The 18,472-nt window shown below is 54.0% G+C and overlaps 2 protein-coding genes across 3 annotated transcripts; both read right to left on the minus strand.

Moving 5' to 3' along the window:
• Nucleotides 1–1,493: 1,493 nt before the first annotated feature.
• CD320 (CD320 molecule) lies at nt 1,494–11,413 on the minus strand. The gene is given in 8 exon segments (XM_049707318.1): nt 1,494–5,594; nt 5,670–6,041; nt 6,201–6,270; nt 6,273–6,359; nt 6,640–6,873; nt 7,237–7,362; nt 11,303–11,335; nt 11,377–11,413. Coding segments are annotated over 7 exon segments (867 nt in total). The 3' UTR covers nt 1,494–5,594; nt 5,670–5,761.
• Nucleotides 10,200–18,452, minus strand: NDUFA7 (NADH:ubiquinone oxidoreductase subunit A7). Of its 2 annotated transcripts, none has more exons than XM_049707349.1 (4): nt 18,330–18,452; nt 17,825–17,874; nt 14,421–14,570; nt 10,200–11,480 (listed from the first exon to the last, which is right to left on the minus strand). In XM_049707349.1, the coding sequence occupies exons 1-4, from the start codon at nt 18,378–18,380 to the stop codon at nt 11,426–11,428; spliced, it is 306 nt and encodes a 101-aa protein (XP_049563306.1). In that variant the 5' UTR covers nt 18,381–18,452; the 3' UTR covers nt 10,200–11,425. The 2 variants fall into 2 exon arrangements, with proteins under 2 accessions (XP_049563306.1, XP_004277362.1); XM_004277314.3 differs by lacking the exon at nt 10,200–11,480 and adding an exon at nt 12,824–13,042.
• Between the last annotated feature and the right edge of the window lie 20 nt (nt 18,453–18,472).

Consider the following 18,472-nt stretch of genomic DNA (forward strand, 5'->3'; position numbering starts at 1 on the left):
AAATCAATTATAAATCAACTGTACTTCAATTAAAAAAAAAAAAACTAAATCAGAGAATGGTCACCTCTGCTCAAAACCTCCCAAAGGCTCCCCATCTCACTACATACCCTCTGTGCCTCCCACCCCCCCACCCCGCATTCTCTGCCATCAAATCTTATGACCACCACCACCCTCACTCCCTGCAGACCTACTGTTTCTGGAACGTGTTGCTGTCTCAGGGCCTTTGCACGGGTTGTTCCCACTTCCGAGAATGTTCTTCACCTATACACCTGCACAACTCACCCATCCTCTTACTTCCCTTCAGGTCTCTACTCAAGGGTCTCCATATTCGAGAGGCCTCTCTTGACCATCTAATATAAAAATAGTGACCCTTCTTTGCCCCAACCTGGAATGTCCATCCCTCCTACTCTGGCATTTAGTCCCCAGAACAGAACCGTCTGACATCATGATGTACTGGTTTGTTGGTTGATCCTCTGTCCCCTCCCCCCAACCTCCACATCATGGGGGATGGGGTTTTGCTCTGTTCAAGGCCAAGTCTCCAGGTACCTATAACAATGCCTGGCACCCGGTAGGTGCTCAATGAATGTTTGTCCTCCTGCAAAAATTAACCTTCAAATGCGATGCGATCCCAAAGTCCCAACTAGATCTTTTACCAGGTGCCAAGGAGCTCAGGAAAAGATTCGTGTCCGACTAGCTGCAGGTGATGTACTATGTTATGAATGTGCTGAATGCTGCTGGATTGGTCACTTTAAAATGATTACATTTCGGGAAATGCCCTGGCGGTCTAGCGGTTAGGACTCTGCCCTTCCACTGCAGGGGGCACGGGTTCAATCACTGGTTGGGGAACTAAGATCCCACATGCCGCCCAGTGTGGCCAAGAAAATAAATAAATTAAATAAAAATAAATAAATAAAATGATTACGTTTCCGGGACGAAGCGAGAGAGTGGCATGGCCAGATAAACACTACCAGATAGCTAGTGGGAAGCAGCCGCATGGCACAGGGAGATCAGCTCGGTGCTTTGTGACCACCTAGAGGGGTGGGATAGGGAGGGTGGGAGGGAGACGCACGAGGGAGGCGATATGGGGATATACGTATACGTATACCTGACTCACTTTGTTATACAGCAGGAACTAACACACCATTGTAAAGCAATTATCCTCCAATAAAGATGTATAAAAAAAAAGATTACATTTCTGTTATGTGAATTTCACTTCAATAATAATAATAAAGTACAGCGTAATACCGTCGCACACCTGTGAGAATGGCTAAAATCAAAAAGACTGCCCACATCAGGTCATGCCAAGGCTGCAAGGAGAGGAAAATATAGACATTACTGGGGGCGGGGGAAGGAAAGTAAGGGCACATCCACTTCGGAAAACACGTTGGCGATTTCTTTAGAATTTAAATATACACCTACCATATGATGCAACCACTGCGCTCCTGGGTAGTTTACCCAAAAGAACTAAAAGCAGATGAACGCGCTTACACAGAAATGTTCTCAGCAGCTTTATTTGCAATCATAAAAAACTGGAAACCACCTAGATAGCCATCACCAGAGGAATTAGGTAAATGGATGTGGAACAGCCGTACAGTGGAGTACAGCTCCGCCATAAAAGCGAGCTCACTTTTCCTACATGCAAATCACTTTTCCTACATGCAAATCACTTTTCCTACATGCAAATTATTGTAAAATAATTGTGTCAGGTAAAAACTGCCAGACCAAAAAAAAAAAAAAAAAGGTACATACTCCATGATTCTAGAAATGCAGCTAATCTACAGTGTCAGAGCCAGTTGGTGGTTGCCTGGGTAATGTGGTGGTAGGGGTGGGAGCGGCAAAAAAAGGGACACAAGGAGACTTTTGGGGGAAGAACCTGGCAAACATGATGCTCAGTGAGAGAAGCCAGACACCAAAGGCCACCTATGGTACGATTCCATTTATACAAAATGTCCAGAAGTCCAGAGAGACAGAATGTGGATCTGTGGTTTTTGTGGTTGCCGGGATGGGGGTGGGGGAGAGGAGTGACCGCTAACGGGGAAGGGGTTTCCTTTCGGGGGGGATAAAAATGTCTTGCCACTAGACAGAGGTGAGGGTTACACAACACTGCAAGTGTACTAAATGCATTGCAGGCTTTAAAACAGTTAATGGTTAATTTCATGTTATGTGAGTTTTCCAATTAAAAAAAAAAAAGAGAAATGGTGAGAGATGGATAAAGATACACACACGCACACACACACACCCTGGATCCCCCCTCCCCATCTTCACCACTGCAGCCCACACACATCCCCGCCACTCCATCCCCTCCCTTCTCAGGCCCATCAGAATTTCCCCAGGTACTGGGACCCGTGCCCACTTGACCATGTCCCCCTCCTTGTGGGCTCCCCAAACATCCCTCCCTTTTCAACCTTGACCCTCTCTGGAGTTTCTTGGAAGCCAGTCACTGGGCTTGCTGCCTATAGGATGGGGTGGGCAGCTGGCAGCACAGGGTGACCCTGCTTGAGAGAACAAAGGCAGCTGAAACCCGGCCTGCTCATGCATGAAGGGCGTTTGCACCTGTGGCTGCCCCAATGTGCAGGTGACAAAGCTGGCCCTGAGACAGCAAAGCCACCTGCCCACAGCCAGTCAGCTGGCTCCAGTGGACAGGAGTCGCCCACTCCAGCCTGCCCATTCCCAGCTCGTGCCCTCTGCCCCCGTGGTGGCCCCAATGAACTAGGCCTCCCTGGTGTTCGTGCCCTTGTGTGGCCCCCACCTGTGCCCCCAGCACACACCTGGGCTGACCTGAGACCCTGCTGAAAGCAGCAGGAGCGATGCTGGCCCAGTTCTGGACCTGAGCATTCGAAGCATTAGAAGGGTTTTGGCTCTGCGCTTTGGGGAAACCCGAGTCACCAGAAAAGGGATGCGGCCGTCCTGCTTGGGTGCCCACATGGAAGGGCCATCCAGAGAGGCCACGTAGAGAGGGAGAGGCGTCCCCATCCACCCATGCGCCAGACACGACATTGGCACCATCCAATGACATGGTAACATCCAGCCAGTCCAGCCCCCAGATGCCAGCAGCCATCATTCACGGGGAAACAAAGAGCCGCCAGCCAGGCCAGTCAACGTGGAACCACAAAAGGGAATATGCCGGTGGTTGTGTGGAGCCCGTCAGCGCAGGGTGGTTTGTACCACCGATCACTGAGAATCCAGCTGACACCCGGGAAGATCCAGACCCTAGACCTCAGCTCAGGTGGCGTCTGACACCGGCCTCACCCCCCTAACATGCCCTGTTGGCCCACTGCAGCTGTCCACACCTGAACAAAAATGAAGGGGGAAAAAAATCTAAAAACAAGAAAATGCTACTCTCTGGCATAACTCCCTCCTGCCAACTAGAAGAAGCCCACCAGAGTTCCAGTTCTGCAGCAGGAAACCTCGGCCCAGCTCAGGGGCTGGGAGGTATCCAGCAGGCGCCGGGGGAAGGCCTTGTACCCCAGGCAGCTGGGCACCCTCTGGTCCACCGTCAGTCAAAGTCCCCCAATCCTGGCTGCAGCCCACCTCCCAAGCCCCCACGGCTGCCCGACAGAGAACTCGGGCCCCTCACAGGCTTCCTGAGGCCCAGACTCCAAAGCCCATTGGGAATTCCAGATCCCACAAGACATGCTGCATGGACCAAAACAAACAAACAAACAAACAAACCTCCCGTGGGGGGCGGAGCCCCAATGCTGAACTTTCCCACCCTTCCCACCCCCAGGAAGATCTATCTTCTCCCAGCATGTTGTCATCAGGGACCAGCTGCCTGCTTGCTGGATGTCAAAGCCGCGAGACCCTGTATGGGACCCTGGGTGCTCCCCTGGGCTACCAGGGTCCCGGCCACCGCATTCGGAGATGAAGAAAATGAAGGTCAAAGAAGAGCCATGTCCTCATCACCCAGCAGTTACGGGGTGTATTAACTACACTTTCTGTATTCTTTTTCTGTGGCCGCGCCACACGGCTCGCAGGATCTTAGTTCCCCAACGAGGGATTGAACCCAGGCCCTCGGCAGTGAAAGCGCAGAGTCCTAACCACTGGACCGCCAGGGAATTCCCAGTTTCTGTATTCTTGACACCCTGTCAGCTGAGGCCTCACTGACCAGGAAGGGGCTGTCCCTTGAGGGGTTAGCGAGTTCCTGGAGATGACAAACAAGTAACCAGTGAGTGTACCTCTCCTATGCATACCAGGCAATCCAGAGCCACTGTGCCCCTTCCCTGTTCACCCCAGGGCCACTGTAGTGTGAGTGCCTGACATTAAGCAGGATCTTAGTTCCCCGACCAGGGATTGAACCCGTGCCCCCTCCAAGGGAAGCAGGTGGAGTCCTAACCACTGGACTGCCAGGGAAGTCCCTGACATTAAGCTTTTGATTGCCAACACCCACCATGAACAAACACACAGCTGCATGACACAGCTACTAGCAACACAACCTACCTGGTTATTAGCTACCCCAACCTAGGAAGGTCCCCTTTTCAGAAACCCTAGGCAACCTTGACAAGTGACGCCTTGAACGACCCCACTTTCCCTTTTGGCACCCTAATTCCAGCTCTTATGCTTTATATTCAATAAAGAGTGAATCCAAGACTCCGACCCCCGGACCCTAATAAAGGCAGAGACCCAGGTCTGCGTTCCCTCCCTCTCTCCCCACGATCTTGCTCCGTGGCCCTCAGAGGGGGTGCCTGCTGTGTACCCTCCAGAACCTGTGGGTAACGAATCTTGTTCTGCCAAGTTCCCTGATGGTTTTTCCTGAAGTACGTCCTGTGATCATGATAAGAACCACGAGGGCCGGCCTAGCCACAATGCTGGCTCTAGCTGGGGTAACGTCTGTGAGGGCCTTGCTGTAAGTAGTAGGGACCCAGGTGTCCTCAGATGCTGCTCTCTGAAAGCCTTGCCGTTGATAGGCTGAGATGTACACGATACTCAGTGCCAACACCCCAGAGCCCATGGAAATTACTCAGTCTAGCCAGTTCCAAGCCTGTTTACCCTGCCTCACCCATTCCTTCCAGTGGAAACCACAATAAAAGCTCCTGTCCATGTTGTTCCCTCTCGCTCTGCCTCCTGATGGACCCTGGTGCTTCCCCGTGTGGCTCCACATGGCCTGTTATGCCCTTCCTCTTGGGATCGGTGAGTAACAAAGTGTCTTTTCAGTGGCAGTCATCTGCTGATCTGTTGGCCTTGCCGTAGCTGCATAATAAGAAGACCTACATTTGGAAACAGGGTGGAGACCAACCTGGGGACACCCAGCTTCCATCTCAAAGAGAAGAAGCCATAATGGATGGAGGTCCCCCAGCCCAGGACTCTGGGAGGCACTGCCCAAGGTCTGCTCCATTTGGGGGATGCAAACTGTCCTGCTGCCCCCAGCCCCACTGTCCCCTGCTCTGGATTCCAGGAAGCCAGAGGCAGGGTCCCCAACTCCCACCCTCTCTGGGCTTGGGTGCTCCAGAGGAGGGGCTGCAGCAGAGCCCCCAGGCTGCCCAGGCAGAGGGAGACAGAGGCCCAGAGGCAGGCAGAAGACGTGAAGTAACTTTAATCACCACCCTCAGGAGGGGGCAACAGTAGTATCTGAGCAGGGGGGCCACCCCGGGAATGACCTAGGGCCAGCCCCTCGGCTCTGGCTGTGGCACGTTCCCCGGATATCTGAGCAGGGGGGCCACCCCGGGAACGACCTAGGGCCAGCCCCACGGTTCTGGCTGTGGCACGTTCCCCATCCAGGCTCCTCGAGTCCAGGGGAGGGTCTGGACACTCCCAGCCTCCACGATCACATCTGCAGGAGCTCAGGTACTTGGCGCCACGTGGCCAGAAGAACCCAGGTCTGGGGGCTGGTGTGCCAACAGCCACGCGCGGGTCCCCATACCTGCCATACTCGGGACCATGTGACGTGGCAGCAAGAAATCATCCTCAGAGAACTGAGGCCGTCCTCTCCGACTGCAGAGACCCCTTCACAGACACCAGCAGCCCCAGCGGGGACAGGCGTCCCTGGGCACAGAGCCGTGACCACATGAAGAGGATGGCGGCGGCCAGACCTACACTTAGCACCACTGTGGGGGACAGAAAGACAGGAGTGGGTGAGGGGAGGGGGCGGCAGGAGGCTCACACCCACCGAGCTCCTAACACACTGGAAAGGGGGTTCTGCAGCCTGCCGGCTCCCAGGAGCAGCTGCTCCAAGCCCCAGGGGTGGGAGGACCTGTTTATCTTACCAGCAGCTGCAATGATCCCATAGGCACTTCGGTTTCCAGACTGAACTGAGTCCCGGTCCCCGACAGAGGTGACTGTGGCATTCCTGAGATAAGTGACACTCTCCAGGGTCACAGGGGTCCCCACGGACGTGGCACTCCCTTCTTGGAGGGTCTTGGTTCCTGCAATAAGTCCAGGCATTCAGTAGCTGGGGAGGGGGCACCTGGGGCATGGGGGGATGAACAGATGTTTCTGGTGCCCAGGGGGGACCTTAGGGCTCACCCTCCATCCCAAATTCAGTGAGGTTGGTGAGCCCTGCTGCCCGAGTGCCCTCGTGCAGCCGCCATGGGAATACGGGCACAGGCAGACACACGTGTCCACGCTCCCAGCCTTGTTATACACTGGAAGGTGTCAGGCGTCCTTGTCTACCGACCCACCCTCCCCGCCCCCACAGGCACACACCACAGCCAAGCTCATCGCTGGAGTCGGAACAGTCCGGGTGGCCATCGCAGAGCCACGTGCGTGGGATACAGGAACCGCCCAGCGGGCAGCGCAGCTCTCCCTCCGGGCAGGGCTGGTGCCCGCAGTTGAGAACATTCTTGTTGATGCCATCAGGGCAGTCATCGATGCTGTCACAAGAGCAGGGGCTGCCAGTGGGTGGCTTGCACTGCCCGTCCTGGGCACACGGCTCAGTACCTGGGGTACAGGGTGAGTCAGGTCTCAAACACCCAGCCAAGAGGGCCCAGGTACTCCCCACAGCCCAACCTCCTGCAAGCCCCGCCTTCCGAGAACAATCGACCCTATATGTTTCGCCCATCCCAAAGGCTCCTCCCCCTGCTTCTGTTAGCTCCACCTTCCAAGGACTCGCCTCCCCGCAAGCCCTCCCTCCCGACCCCACTAACTCCGCCCCGCTGCAAACCCACCTCTCCCCAGACCTCCTTCTTTTCAGGCCCCGCCCACCCCAGAGTGCCCTGTCTGAAAGCCACATCCCTTCCACAAGCACCTCTTCCCTGTGGCCCCACCCCTTGCAAGCCCCGCCCCCAGGGCATGGCCACTCACTGCACTCCTCCTCGTCACTGCCATCAAGGCAGTCCTTGTCAACGTCGCAGCGCCAGGTGAGGGGCACGCATAGGCCATCACTCCTGCACTGGAAGTTGGTGGGCGGGCACGAGGCTGCGCTGGGGCCTGAGAGATGCACACAAGTGAGGCCTGGGAGGTCTGGACCCTCCTTTGGAAGCACAGTGTCACAGGCTGCGACCACCAGGAGACAGGCCAGGTCCCAGGAACTACATTGGTGGTCACCCTTTGCTAAGGATGCACTATGTGTGGGCCTTGGAGCTGAGCAGTTCACAGCCTCACCAAGAGCCCTACTGGGCAGATTCTACTCCCATGCCCATTCTACACAAGACACTTAGGAGAGGTAAGGCCTGAGGCTACAAGCTAGTGGCAGAGTCGGGGTTCGAACCCAGGTCTCACTGATCCCGGGGTCTTTACCCGGCTCCAAATGGCCAGATGGTCTCCCCAGGAGTCTCTCCAAGTTCCGTGGTTAAACAGACTGGGGGAGGAGCCATCTCTGAAGCTGGCCTGGCTCAGGCCCACCTGTCAGGGTCAGCAGGGCCCATTATGTCCCAGCTGCTCAGCAAAGGGGAAACTGAGGCCTTGGGTAGAGGACCTGCTTAGTCACTGTGGCTTGTCGACTCACCCACTAAACTCCTCCCAGATCTGACCACTTTCCCCATCCTGAATGTGCCACCACCTCTCCAGATTCCCCACCCCCATCTCCACTCAGACACCAGAGACCTCTCAGCACCACACCATTTGGTCACCCACCCTTGCCCCCCTTTGCTCAAAAACAGCCCTTGATCAGAAATAGAGACACAGATGTAGAGAATAAACGTATGGACACCAAGGGGGGAAAGTGGCAGGGTGGTGGTGGTGGGATGAATTGGGATTGACATATATACACTAATATGTATAAAAGATAACTAATAAGAACCTGCTGTATAAAAAAATAAAATAAAATTCAAAAAAACCCAGAAACCCAGCCCTTGGTCCCATGACCCTCTCACAACCAAATTCTACAACTTCCATGTGGCCCGCACGTCCTGACCAGCCCTGAACCCTCCCTGGACATCCCACTTTCCCCCCCTTCATCAAGCTCCCTCTGACCCGGCCACCTTGATGCTTCTGCAAGAGGCCTGGCCTCGTTTTCCCCCTCAGGGCTTTTGCCCATGCTGTTCCCTGGCCCAGTTTGCCCTCTCCTCCCTCCTCTCTGCACCTCGTGATTTCCTCCTCAGACTTCACAGTCTCAGCTTATTTCCTGGGAGGGGCCTCAGGCCCCTCTCAGAGACCCCTGAAGCTCAGCCTCCCACTTAGAACAATGGCCCTTGAACTGGCACCCGTGTAGACTGGACACTTAGTGGTGGTCAGGGCAGTGACCTTTTGACTGTAAACCCGGGGCAGCGCCTAGTGATAAGTGGACACAGGTCACACAATGGTCCGGGCTGAGTCCAGCTGAGATGTGAGCCTTCCTGGACCCAGAGCAGGATGAACACAGAAGGGCCTGGAAGCGGGGCCATCAGGCGGGAGTCCAAGGGACAGAGGAAGGGAGTGGGCTTTATGGTTTCCTCCTGGGTGCAGCAGGGAGGGTGGCAGATACCTGGCTTGGCCCCAGCCTAGTCCCCCTCCATACAATCCTGGTCCTCTTGTCCCTTCCACCTTTACTCACGAGGGCCTGTGCCTCCAAGCCCCCACTCCCCACAGCCAGCCCCTCCGCAGGCCGGCCTCCAGGCCCAACTGTACTTGTGGGCCACACAGTCCCTAAGCTCTGTGGAGCCAACTGCAGCTGACTTCCTTCCCTGCCCATGGGGGTCTGGCAACCTAAAGCTTCCTCCCCAGGTCTTGCCACTCTCCCTAGCAACCTCTGACCTCCTTCCTCGGCCTGCTGGAGCATGTGTCCTTCTGTAAAGTGGGTGGGCAGCAGAGCAGAGTGGACCTGGCTTCACAGGGCTTTGGTTTGGAGCAACCAGTGGTTGCACCTCCCAGCCTCAGTTTCCCCACCTGTAAAAGGGGCACGCTAGGAGTCCCTACCACAGTGTGCTAAAGAGAAGAGACTGCTTGCGTGTAGAGTGTGGTACTTGGTTAACGTGAGTCCTGATCCTTGAAGGAACCAGGAACATTTAGCCTGAAAAGGCAGGGGCTTTGGGGTGAGATGAGGAACCAGATAAGACGGTGTGTGAACCTGAGTCACAGCTGAAAGTCAGGGGCACCTGTGAGCACAAAGAGGTCACTCTAACCTGCCCAGCTGCCTCTGGGTACCTCTGAGAGGGCCACCAACATCATTTAGGCCAAGGCAAACGTGTCCAAGGGCCTGGGGTCACAGGGAAGACCTTTTTTTCTCTAAGGCCGGAGAAGGAAGGTGCAGAGATTGGGAGGGCGGGAAACGGTCGCCGAGCAAACTCAGCCACATGGCCCTAGGCGCCAGGGTATGGAAGCCGCAGCTGCTGCAGAAGGCGCCAGGTGACCAGCTCCGTAAGGTTGGAAGTCGGAGAAGCAGAGCCTGTAAAGAACTTTCCTGCCCACGCTGGAGTGAAGGGTCGCTTAGAGGTGACACCGGGGCTTGACAAAGCAAAGCGAGTTTAAGCAGGGCCGAAGCAGGGTAGTTAAAGGCTGGCAGAGCAAACCAGGCGGAGGGTCCCTCACTGGGGAAGGCTCATTCAAGGGCCTGGGTCCCCTAGAGCCACGTGCAGGGGGGAGTGACCGGGACAGACGCGCGGCGCAGCCAACGGTAAGGCGCTGCTGGCGGGCAGGGGCGGAGCTAAGCTGCAGGCTTGGTGGGCGCCAGGGCTGTACGGAGCACACTCACCTGGGGCCTGGGTCAAGGACCATGTCGGGATCGAGGTCGGGGCGGCCTCCAGGCCCAGCCCGAAGCTGAGCAGTACCCTCAGCGCTAGGCCGAGGGCCGCAGCCCGCTGCGCTCGGCCCCCCGCCATCCAACCGCTCATCGCGCCACCCCTGCCTGACACCGGCTCCGGCCACGACCAGTCTCTGCCTCGCTCTGATCCACGTGCGCGCGTGCGCAAAGATCCGGGGGGCGGGGCCCACGCCCCAGGCGGGTCCCGAGGCGGCCCCGCGTTATGGGTACCGTAAATGTCCGAATGCGAGGGGACCTACTATTTGAGGCTCTTTCCCAGTGTTCCCTGTGACAAGGTATATCGAAAGGTATTGGTCCTATTTGAAATTAGAAACTTCTGGAGGTGCAAACGAACTAGTACCGACAAGTCTTGTCAACTTACAATATTTAACATTCCACATGCACCAAATACTCCTGCCTAATTATCCTAATATGGCAGCCACTTCGCCCAGGAACGCCCTCCTCCTGCTTCTCTCGAGCGCCCGACTTATTTACTTTGGTTTATAGTCTGATTCCCCACCAGAACGTCAGGCCCAGGAGGACAGGAATGCTGTGTTGCTCATTGTATCCCCAGTGCCTGGAACTGAGCCTGACACATAGCAGGCTCTTAAATATTTGCTAAATAAATGAAGGTAATGTTGGTTCTTGGTTTTCATCCTGGGTCCTCTATCCCTTGCACCTGGATGTTCTCACCGACGCTCACTACCTCATTAACCCGCATAGGCTCCTCAAAGGGAGGCGGGTCTTATACTTTACTCTGGGAACAAGACAGCCTGGGCTTTCTCTTCTCACGCTCACCCAGTAGGCACATAAAATACAAACCTTCTGCAGGTTTTCTATCCAATTGGCTGCTGTGTTTTATCTACAGCTCTGCCCCTAGGAGAAGCAGCGCTACTGCCAGCAGGCCCCCCAGACAAGTCACTGTCCTCAGCGTTGTAACAGCTGTGCAAATTTCCCGTGAAGCAACACAAAAGCACAGAAAGGCCTCTATTTGCAGGTTGATGGCATCCTTATTCAAAACTGTTAGAGATTATAGCTGCATTTGGAGCGTATGTATATATATACATATATATAAATTTTTTCATAATCTCCAATTCCCAGGAGACATGGGGTACGAGGCAAAGGTGCACTGGTGCAGAGGCAGTTGGAAAGGGCAGCAAATAGGACTGCCTGCGGCAGGGGAAGGGAGGGGAGGGGAGCGTCCCACACCACCTGTGAGGCTTGGCTTCTTGGTGAGGTTGGCATCTGGGGTCCAGGGAGAAAAACTGAAGAAATTGTGGATTCACCCAGCTGACAATATGTAGCGGCTGAGTGCAGACTCATCAGCGGCTAGGTTCAGGGCCATCTCTCAGTGAGCCTGAGAGTTCTTTGTCTCTTCACGCCTGTTCTTCTGTTGAGGGTAAAAGGGTTTGACAACAGCTATAACCACAGGCTTGCTCCGGGAAGGAACCAAGATCACAGATATAACGCATTTAGAACGGTACCTGGCATAGAGGAAGTGCTCAAGAGGTGTCAGACCTCTTTCTTACTGCAGTCCCTCACCAAACTTCAAGTCTGGGTCATAAATCTTTTTTTCTTTTTTTTGGCTTATACAGTAAACGACAATTTATTTTCTCACGGTTCTGGAAACTGGGAAGTCCAAGACCGTGGTGCCAGCAGATTTGGTGTCTAGTGAGGGCCCGCATCCTCACTGACAACCATCTTTTCACTGCTACCTCACTTGGCAGAAGGGGGCTGGGTCATAAAACTTTATTCAGAAACTTTCAATGGCACATCTTGCCTGGGGTCTTTAAAAGCCCCAGCGTTACCCTCCTTGTGGCCTCTGCACACCCTGCCCAGCTCTCCTGATCTTTCTGTAGCTAATTCATCCTTTGTTCCAACCAGAATCCCACCTCCTCCAGGAAGCCTTCCCAGCCTTTTCTTCTCATAAGCATTTAGCATTTGTACCACCCACTCTTGGGGCACTTATACCTCCTCCTGGGACTCTGACCCTTTTCCTGACTTGCTCCAAGCTTCCAAAGGTGGGCCAGCCTCGACACTCTCCTGGCATACAGCTGATGTTCACCTACTGATGGACTTTGGGGTTCTTCCACAGGGTAGCCACAACACTCCCCCACCTGAGGTCACCGCATGGCTCCCCTTCGCTCCTACAACCGAATCAAGGCCATTTCCTTTTCAGCTTTCACTCCCTGCTTATTCCTCCACAGAAAGAAGCCCCTTCCTTTCCTGGGCTGACTCCGCCTCGCGTCCCCCAGGCCCACACAGAAACGTTTCTGGCTCAGGGAGGCCTTTCCCCACTGGCCTAGGTGAGCCTTCCCTGTGAGCCACCTCACTGTCCTCTGCCGTCCCTGCTGAGCGGCAGGGTGGTCAAGGTCAGGCAGGGGCCGCAGTGGGAGCCTGCTGGTGAATGTCTGCACAAGCAATGGCTAGGAGAGCTCTCGGGAGACAAGGAAGCGAGCTGTTTTTGTTCCGCCGCACTGTCCTTTACAGTCAGTGCCCCCAAACACCCAGAGGTCCTGGAACCCGCCCTGACACTCTCAGAGTTAGAGCCAGGCCCTCGTGAAAGGGACGGTGACATCTCTGTGCCCAGTGACAGCACCGTCACCCTGGAGCTCGAGAACCACTATCCTCCCCTGCTCCTGGAGCGTTCATGGGATTAAGAGATTCGGCACCAACTTCAACCTGAAGTTCAAGTAAGCCTGTGTGTCCTTGCAAAAGTAAAAACAGAAGCGATTCTGGAGAGCTCAATATATATTTTTTATAAATTAGGTCACGTTCTCCCCAGAGGGAATCCAAAGTCCAAGGAAGAGGAAGCACTCCAGTGGCCCTGAGGGCTTAGCCAGGCACCCTGGGGCACAGTGTCACAGGTAAGGCTGATCCCTCGACAGCTCCCACCTCTTTATGGGAGGAGCTGGCGTCACAGCCTTCTTCTCAGTGGCTGCTACAGCCGAGCTGGAAGATGAAAACAGACTTGAGTTAGGCCCAGGTTTCAGAGAACAGTGTGGAGGAAGCTGCGGGAGACCCCCCTGCCCCGGCAGGAACACATCTGCTGACACCATGGATCTGGAGGCCAGGGTGCAGGGTGTTTCAGAATGCCCAGAGCCCTCCAATGGGGTCCCCCAAAGGGTGAGCTGACAAGCCCCGAGCCCTGCATGAACCCCTGGTCGGCGTGCCTTGGCTCCTGGTCCCAGAACCAGCATGAATAGCTGGGCTCCTCCTCCAGCACCCCTTCCCACTCGCACCCCACTCCCGCTACCCCAGAACAGGACACTGGCAGAAGGGCCAAGGACCAGCACTGGGGGTCTGGGCAAACTGCTTTGAAATCATGCGTCTACTACCTGCCAGCTGTGTGACCCAGGCAGGGCACTTGGTCTCTCTGTGACTCAATTTCTTCTTCTGCAGCAGGGGCCATCACTGCCTAACTCATGGAGTTATCAGGAGGCAGATATGGCACTGACTCCATTCTTGAGCTTACAGACTTTAATTGTGAGGATTAATCCTCAGAACGACTCTGCTATCGACAGAATGGGTCCCCACAAAATCCATATGTTGAACTCCTACGCCCCAATGTGATGATGTTACGGGGTGGAGCCTTTGGGAGGTGACTAGATCATGAAGGTGAAGCCCTTATGAATGGGGTTAGTGCCCTTATAAGAGACCCTAGAGAGCCCTTACCCCTCCCAACATGTGAGGACATGGCAAAAAGATACCATCTGTGGGGACTTCCCTGGCGGTCCAGTATTAGGACTCAGCGCTTCCACTGCAAGGGGCATGGGTTCGATCCCTGGCTGGGGAACTAAGACCCCACATACTGCATGGTGTGGCAAAAAAAAGGATACCATCTATAAACAAAGAAAGTGCCAGACACCGAATCTACAGGAACCTTGGACTTGGACTCCCAGCTTCCAGAACCAAGAGAAACAATTTTCTATTGTTTTTAAGCCACCCAGTCTTGGGATTCTGTCCCAGCAGAACTCTCTAAAGTAAATAACATTATTGTTCCTGTTTAATTAAGAGACAGTGCCTGATGCCAGGGACCAAAGTGGGTTTTGAGGGGCCTGAGGTTTATACAATTCTCTCTTTAAGAAGAATATAAAATTACAAAAACAACAATCCCTGGGCTTCTTCCAAGGCCCTCGAAGGGCCCTTGGAGCTTCCTCTGCTTTTTGCAGGAAACCCACCCAGGGTGGGTGGGGATTCATGAGCTCCCAGATGAAAAGCCCCCGGCAGTACATTTCCTGCCACAGTTGATGCTCAACAGACTTGGGACCTTGAAAAGCACAAGCAGGAGAGAGGGCTGGTCGCAGGAGGGGTGTTGAGGCATCCTCACCTCTCTGCTGGCTTCCCTGACGCCAGCACCTTCTGTGAGGACATGACGATCGAGGGCGGCGTGGCTTCCCGGCGGCCATCACGTGTACAGTAGTAATTGTTGGAAAGTTTGTGGCTGGGGCCCACGGGGAGCTTGGGAGGAGGCTGAGTTCTGAGGAAAAAGAACATGGGCACTGAAACAAAAATGACAAGTCGTTCTCACTGCGTGGCTGTGCTAGAACATGGGCCCATCACCTCAGTCACAAGGCTTGGGGTCGGCAGCCCCTTGGATGTGCTGCAGGCCAGGGGTATCCCTTGATACACTGCCATGACCATATGCCTGGGGAGGGTCCAATGCCCAGAAGCAGGTGGGAGCCCCTGCATTGGATGTGAAGGTGCTGGAAGGCCAGGCCTGGGTCTGCCCCACCACAGGTCCCCGACCTGCCCCAAACGTGGCAGGTATGGAGGACCCTTTCATGAGGGAGGCCTGTTCCCACCTCTCCATGGCCCAGAGCTTGGCAGCTGGCCTCATTTCCACCACAGGTCCTCGGGAAATGAAGAGGCTGGGGCCTGGGGCTCTGCCCATCACCTACCAAGTAATCGTGGTCAGCAAACGCTTGGGAAACAACCCCAGACTTGGCTCATTCTGAGGGGTTTTGTCCCCAAAGGCCAGGCTGCAGAACCTCTGGGTTTCCACTTCTCTCAGGAACTCTCTGAAGAACTCTACTGGGATCAAGCCATATTACTCAAAGAGCATTTCGTCCTCTGGGGTCTCTGCTGCCACCTCGTGGTCGCTGCCACCAGAGGGGGAGTGAACAGAGCTCTGTCCTCGCTTGACTAAACCCTGGGGTCAATATACAAAGTTTGAGGCCTGAAAACTAATCGCTAACCTCGCTAACAAAAGACACTAACAAAAAACAAAATCACTAACAAAAGATGTGCTTCCCTGGAAACCATTGCAGAGACGGAGGGTAGAAAAGATAGAAAAATCATAAACAGATCAGGTTCTCATTCATCTTTTTTGTTTGTTTGTTTATTTGTCTGCGTTGGGTCTTCTTTGCTGTGTACAGGCTTTCTCTAGTTGTGGTGAGCAGGGGCTACTCTTCGTTGCAGGGCGCGGACTTCTCATCGCGGTGACTTCTCTTGTTGCGGAGCACGGGCTCTAGGTGCGCAGGCTTCAGTAGTTGTGGTGCACGGGCTTAGTTGCTCCGCGGCATGTGGGATCTTCCCGGAGCAGGGCTTGAACCCGTGTCCCCTGCATTGGCAGGAGGATTCTTAACTACTGCACCACCAGGGAAGTCCCTCATCTGGGTTTTTAACCAATTTTTTTCTGATAATCATTTTGCCAGGACTTAAGTTTTTCTTAAAACAAGTGATAGTCATTGTACCAAGGAGAAAAAAAGAAATACAGATAAAAACAAAGTTTTAAAACTTAATATTAAAAGCAGTATCCTAATTCCCTGGCAGTCCAGGGGTTAGGACTCGGTGCTTTCACTGCTATGGCCCGGGTTTGATCCTGGTCAGGAAACTAAGATCCCACAAGCTGTGCGGCACGGCCAAAAAAATTTTTTTAATAAATAAAAAATAAATTAGGGACTTCCCTGGTAGCACAATGGTTAAGAATCCACCTGCCCATGCAGGGGACATGGGTTCGAGCCCTGATCTGGGAGGATCCCACATGCTGCGGAGCAACTAAGCCCATGTGCCATAACCACTGAGCCGGAGTGCCACAACTACTGAAGCCCGAGCGCCTAGAGCCCGTGCTCTGCAACAAGAGAAGCCATCACAATGAGAAGCCTGCACACCGCAACGAAGAGTGGCCCCTGCTCGCCGCAACTAGAGAAAGCCCACGCACAGCAACGAAGACCCAATGCAGCCAAAAATAAATAAATATATTTTTTAAAAATTAAAAAAAAATAAAATAGGACTTCCCGGTGCCGCAGTGATTAAGAATCTGCCTGCCAATGCAGGGGACACGGGTTCGAGCCCTGGTCCAGGAAGATCCCAACATGCTACAGAGCAACGAAGCCCATGCGCTGCAACTACGGAGCCTGAGCTCTAGAGCCCGTGAGCCACAGCTACTGAAGCCCGCGCGCCTAGAGCCCATGCTCCGCAACAAGAGAAGCCACCGCAATGAGAAGCCCACGCACTGCAAAGAAGAGTAGCCCCCGCTCGCCGCAACTAGAGAAAGCCCGCGCACAGCAATGAAGACCCAACGCAGCCAAAAATAAATAAATAAATAAAATTTTAAAAATAATTAAAATAAAATAAATAAAGGCAATATCCTGTGTTGAAGTTAGAATCTGCTTAACCCCTGGAGTGCAGAGATGACCCTCTGTTGGCCAGGGACCAACAGAAAACGAGCACACAAAGGATAAAAAGAACCAGCGCCCAACGGAAAGGCCTAAATGAATCACTAGGGGGCGCCATTACCCTTTAAAAAAAAAAGTTGAAAATTTTACAAAACTGTTTCCTCAACTGTATCAACTACCCTGGATGGAAAAGCAATTTAAAACTTTTGATATTTGGAATCAGTCACAACATGCAGGCATTCACACAGACTTGGTTATTTTAATGTTATTGTTCTTCTTTTCATGCTAACCCTCCATGGCTGCCTTACCTTTGCCTGCCACTCATATATATATCGCTATTCCCCATTCCTCAGAGTGTTTCAGCCACACTAGCCTCCTTCCTACTTCTGGCTCTGTCGGGCTGCACAGCCTTGGCACTTACTGCTTCCTCTGCCCGGAATGTTTTAATAACTATCCTTTGACATTTCAGGTGACTCAAATGTCAACCCCTGAGGCCTTTCCTGATTACCTGATCTGAGGCACCCTCCAGCTTATTCACTTTGTTTTGTCTTCAGAGCATTCTAGAACAATGTTTTTTACTTGCTGCGTTTATTTCCCTATGTTATGTTTCTCCCTCCTCCCCAGGATATGAGCTCCATGAATGGAATGAGAATTTTTTTTGTTAGCACTGGTATACCAGAGGGCTAAGGACACAGCAGGGGTTTGTAAATGTCAAGTAATTTTTGGACTCAGATGAGTCTGAAATCAAGACACTTCTGGGTTCAAATCCCAGCTGTTACTTGCTGGCTTCTGAGTGATTTTAAGCAAATGATTTAGTCTCTCCGAGCCTCAAATATTTTCATGTGTAGCTTGGGGATGATAACACTAACAGGGCCACACTTAGGACTGCAAATCACACTGAGGATTCCCACTCATAATTCAAGCCCCATCTGGTTGTTCCACGAGTACCACTCTCAGACATAGTCCAGCAAGATTAAAGGCAAACCTCTGCCTCCACTAGAGGCGGCTAGAGGCAGGATTTCGGCCCAGTGTTTCAGGGGTCTAAAAGAACAGGAGTTTTGTTTTTGATGGAAGGACAGGATTGCAGTCCGGGCAGCGAGCGGGGCTTGCTCACCGCTTGGAGATCTCCTGGTAACGCAGCTGCAGCTTCGCCTGCAAGTCTTGCTGTGGGAGAAAGAGAGGAAGGAGGTCAGCCCGCAGGGCACCCCAGAAGAGAAGGCCAGCGAACGTGGGGCAGTCCAGGGCTGGACAAATGAAGGGAAGGCGGGAGATGGGCATTTGGCGACAAGGATTATGGGCCCTGGAGGTGAACAGGAAAGCTGGACGCCGGGGCCACAAGATCCAAAGTTAAGAAGGACTAGGTAAATCCCAGGCCTGAGTGGGACCCCAGCCAAGATAGGGCCAAGGGCTGGAGGTGGAGGTGGGCGTGCCCTGGGCTGGAAAGGTCAAGAGCTGGAGGCTCCGGGCTGAGAGCGGGGTCCCGGCTTATAAGGGGAATCTCGGCACCACTGGCCTCGGCCCCAAAGGTGCAGGAGGGGGGTGAGTAACGGGAGCCTGTCCGGGGCGCACGGAGCCCACAGCCCCACCCTCCCCAGTGCAGCCCTTCCCGCCCCGCGCACCCCGGATGCCCAGTTCCGCAGCCGCTGGATGAAACGAGTAGCAGACGCCATCTTTCAACCCTGCACTGAAGGGCGCCGGTGACGTCTCTACCAGGGCTGCTGGGAACATGGAGTATGTTCTCGCGAGAACGGGAGTGGGCGGG

This window comes from Orcinus orca, chromosome 3 (genome assembly GCF_937001465.1).
Source record: "Orcinus orca chromosome 3, mOrcOrc1.1, whole genome shotgun sequence".
Classification (NCBI taxonomy): domain Eukaryota; kingdom Metazoa; phylum Chordata; class Mammalia; order Artiodactyla; family Delphinidae; genus Orcinus; species Orcinus orca.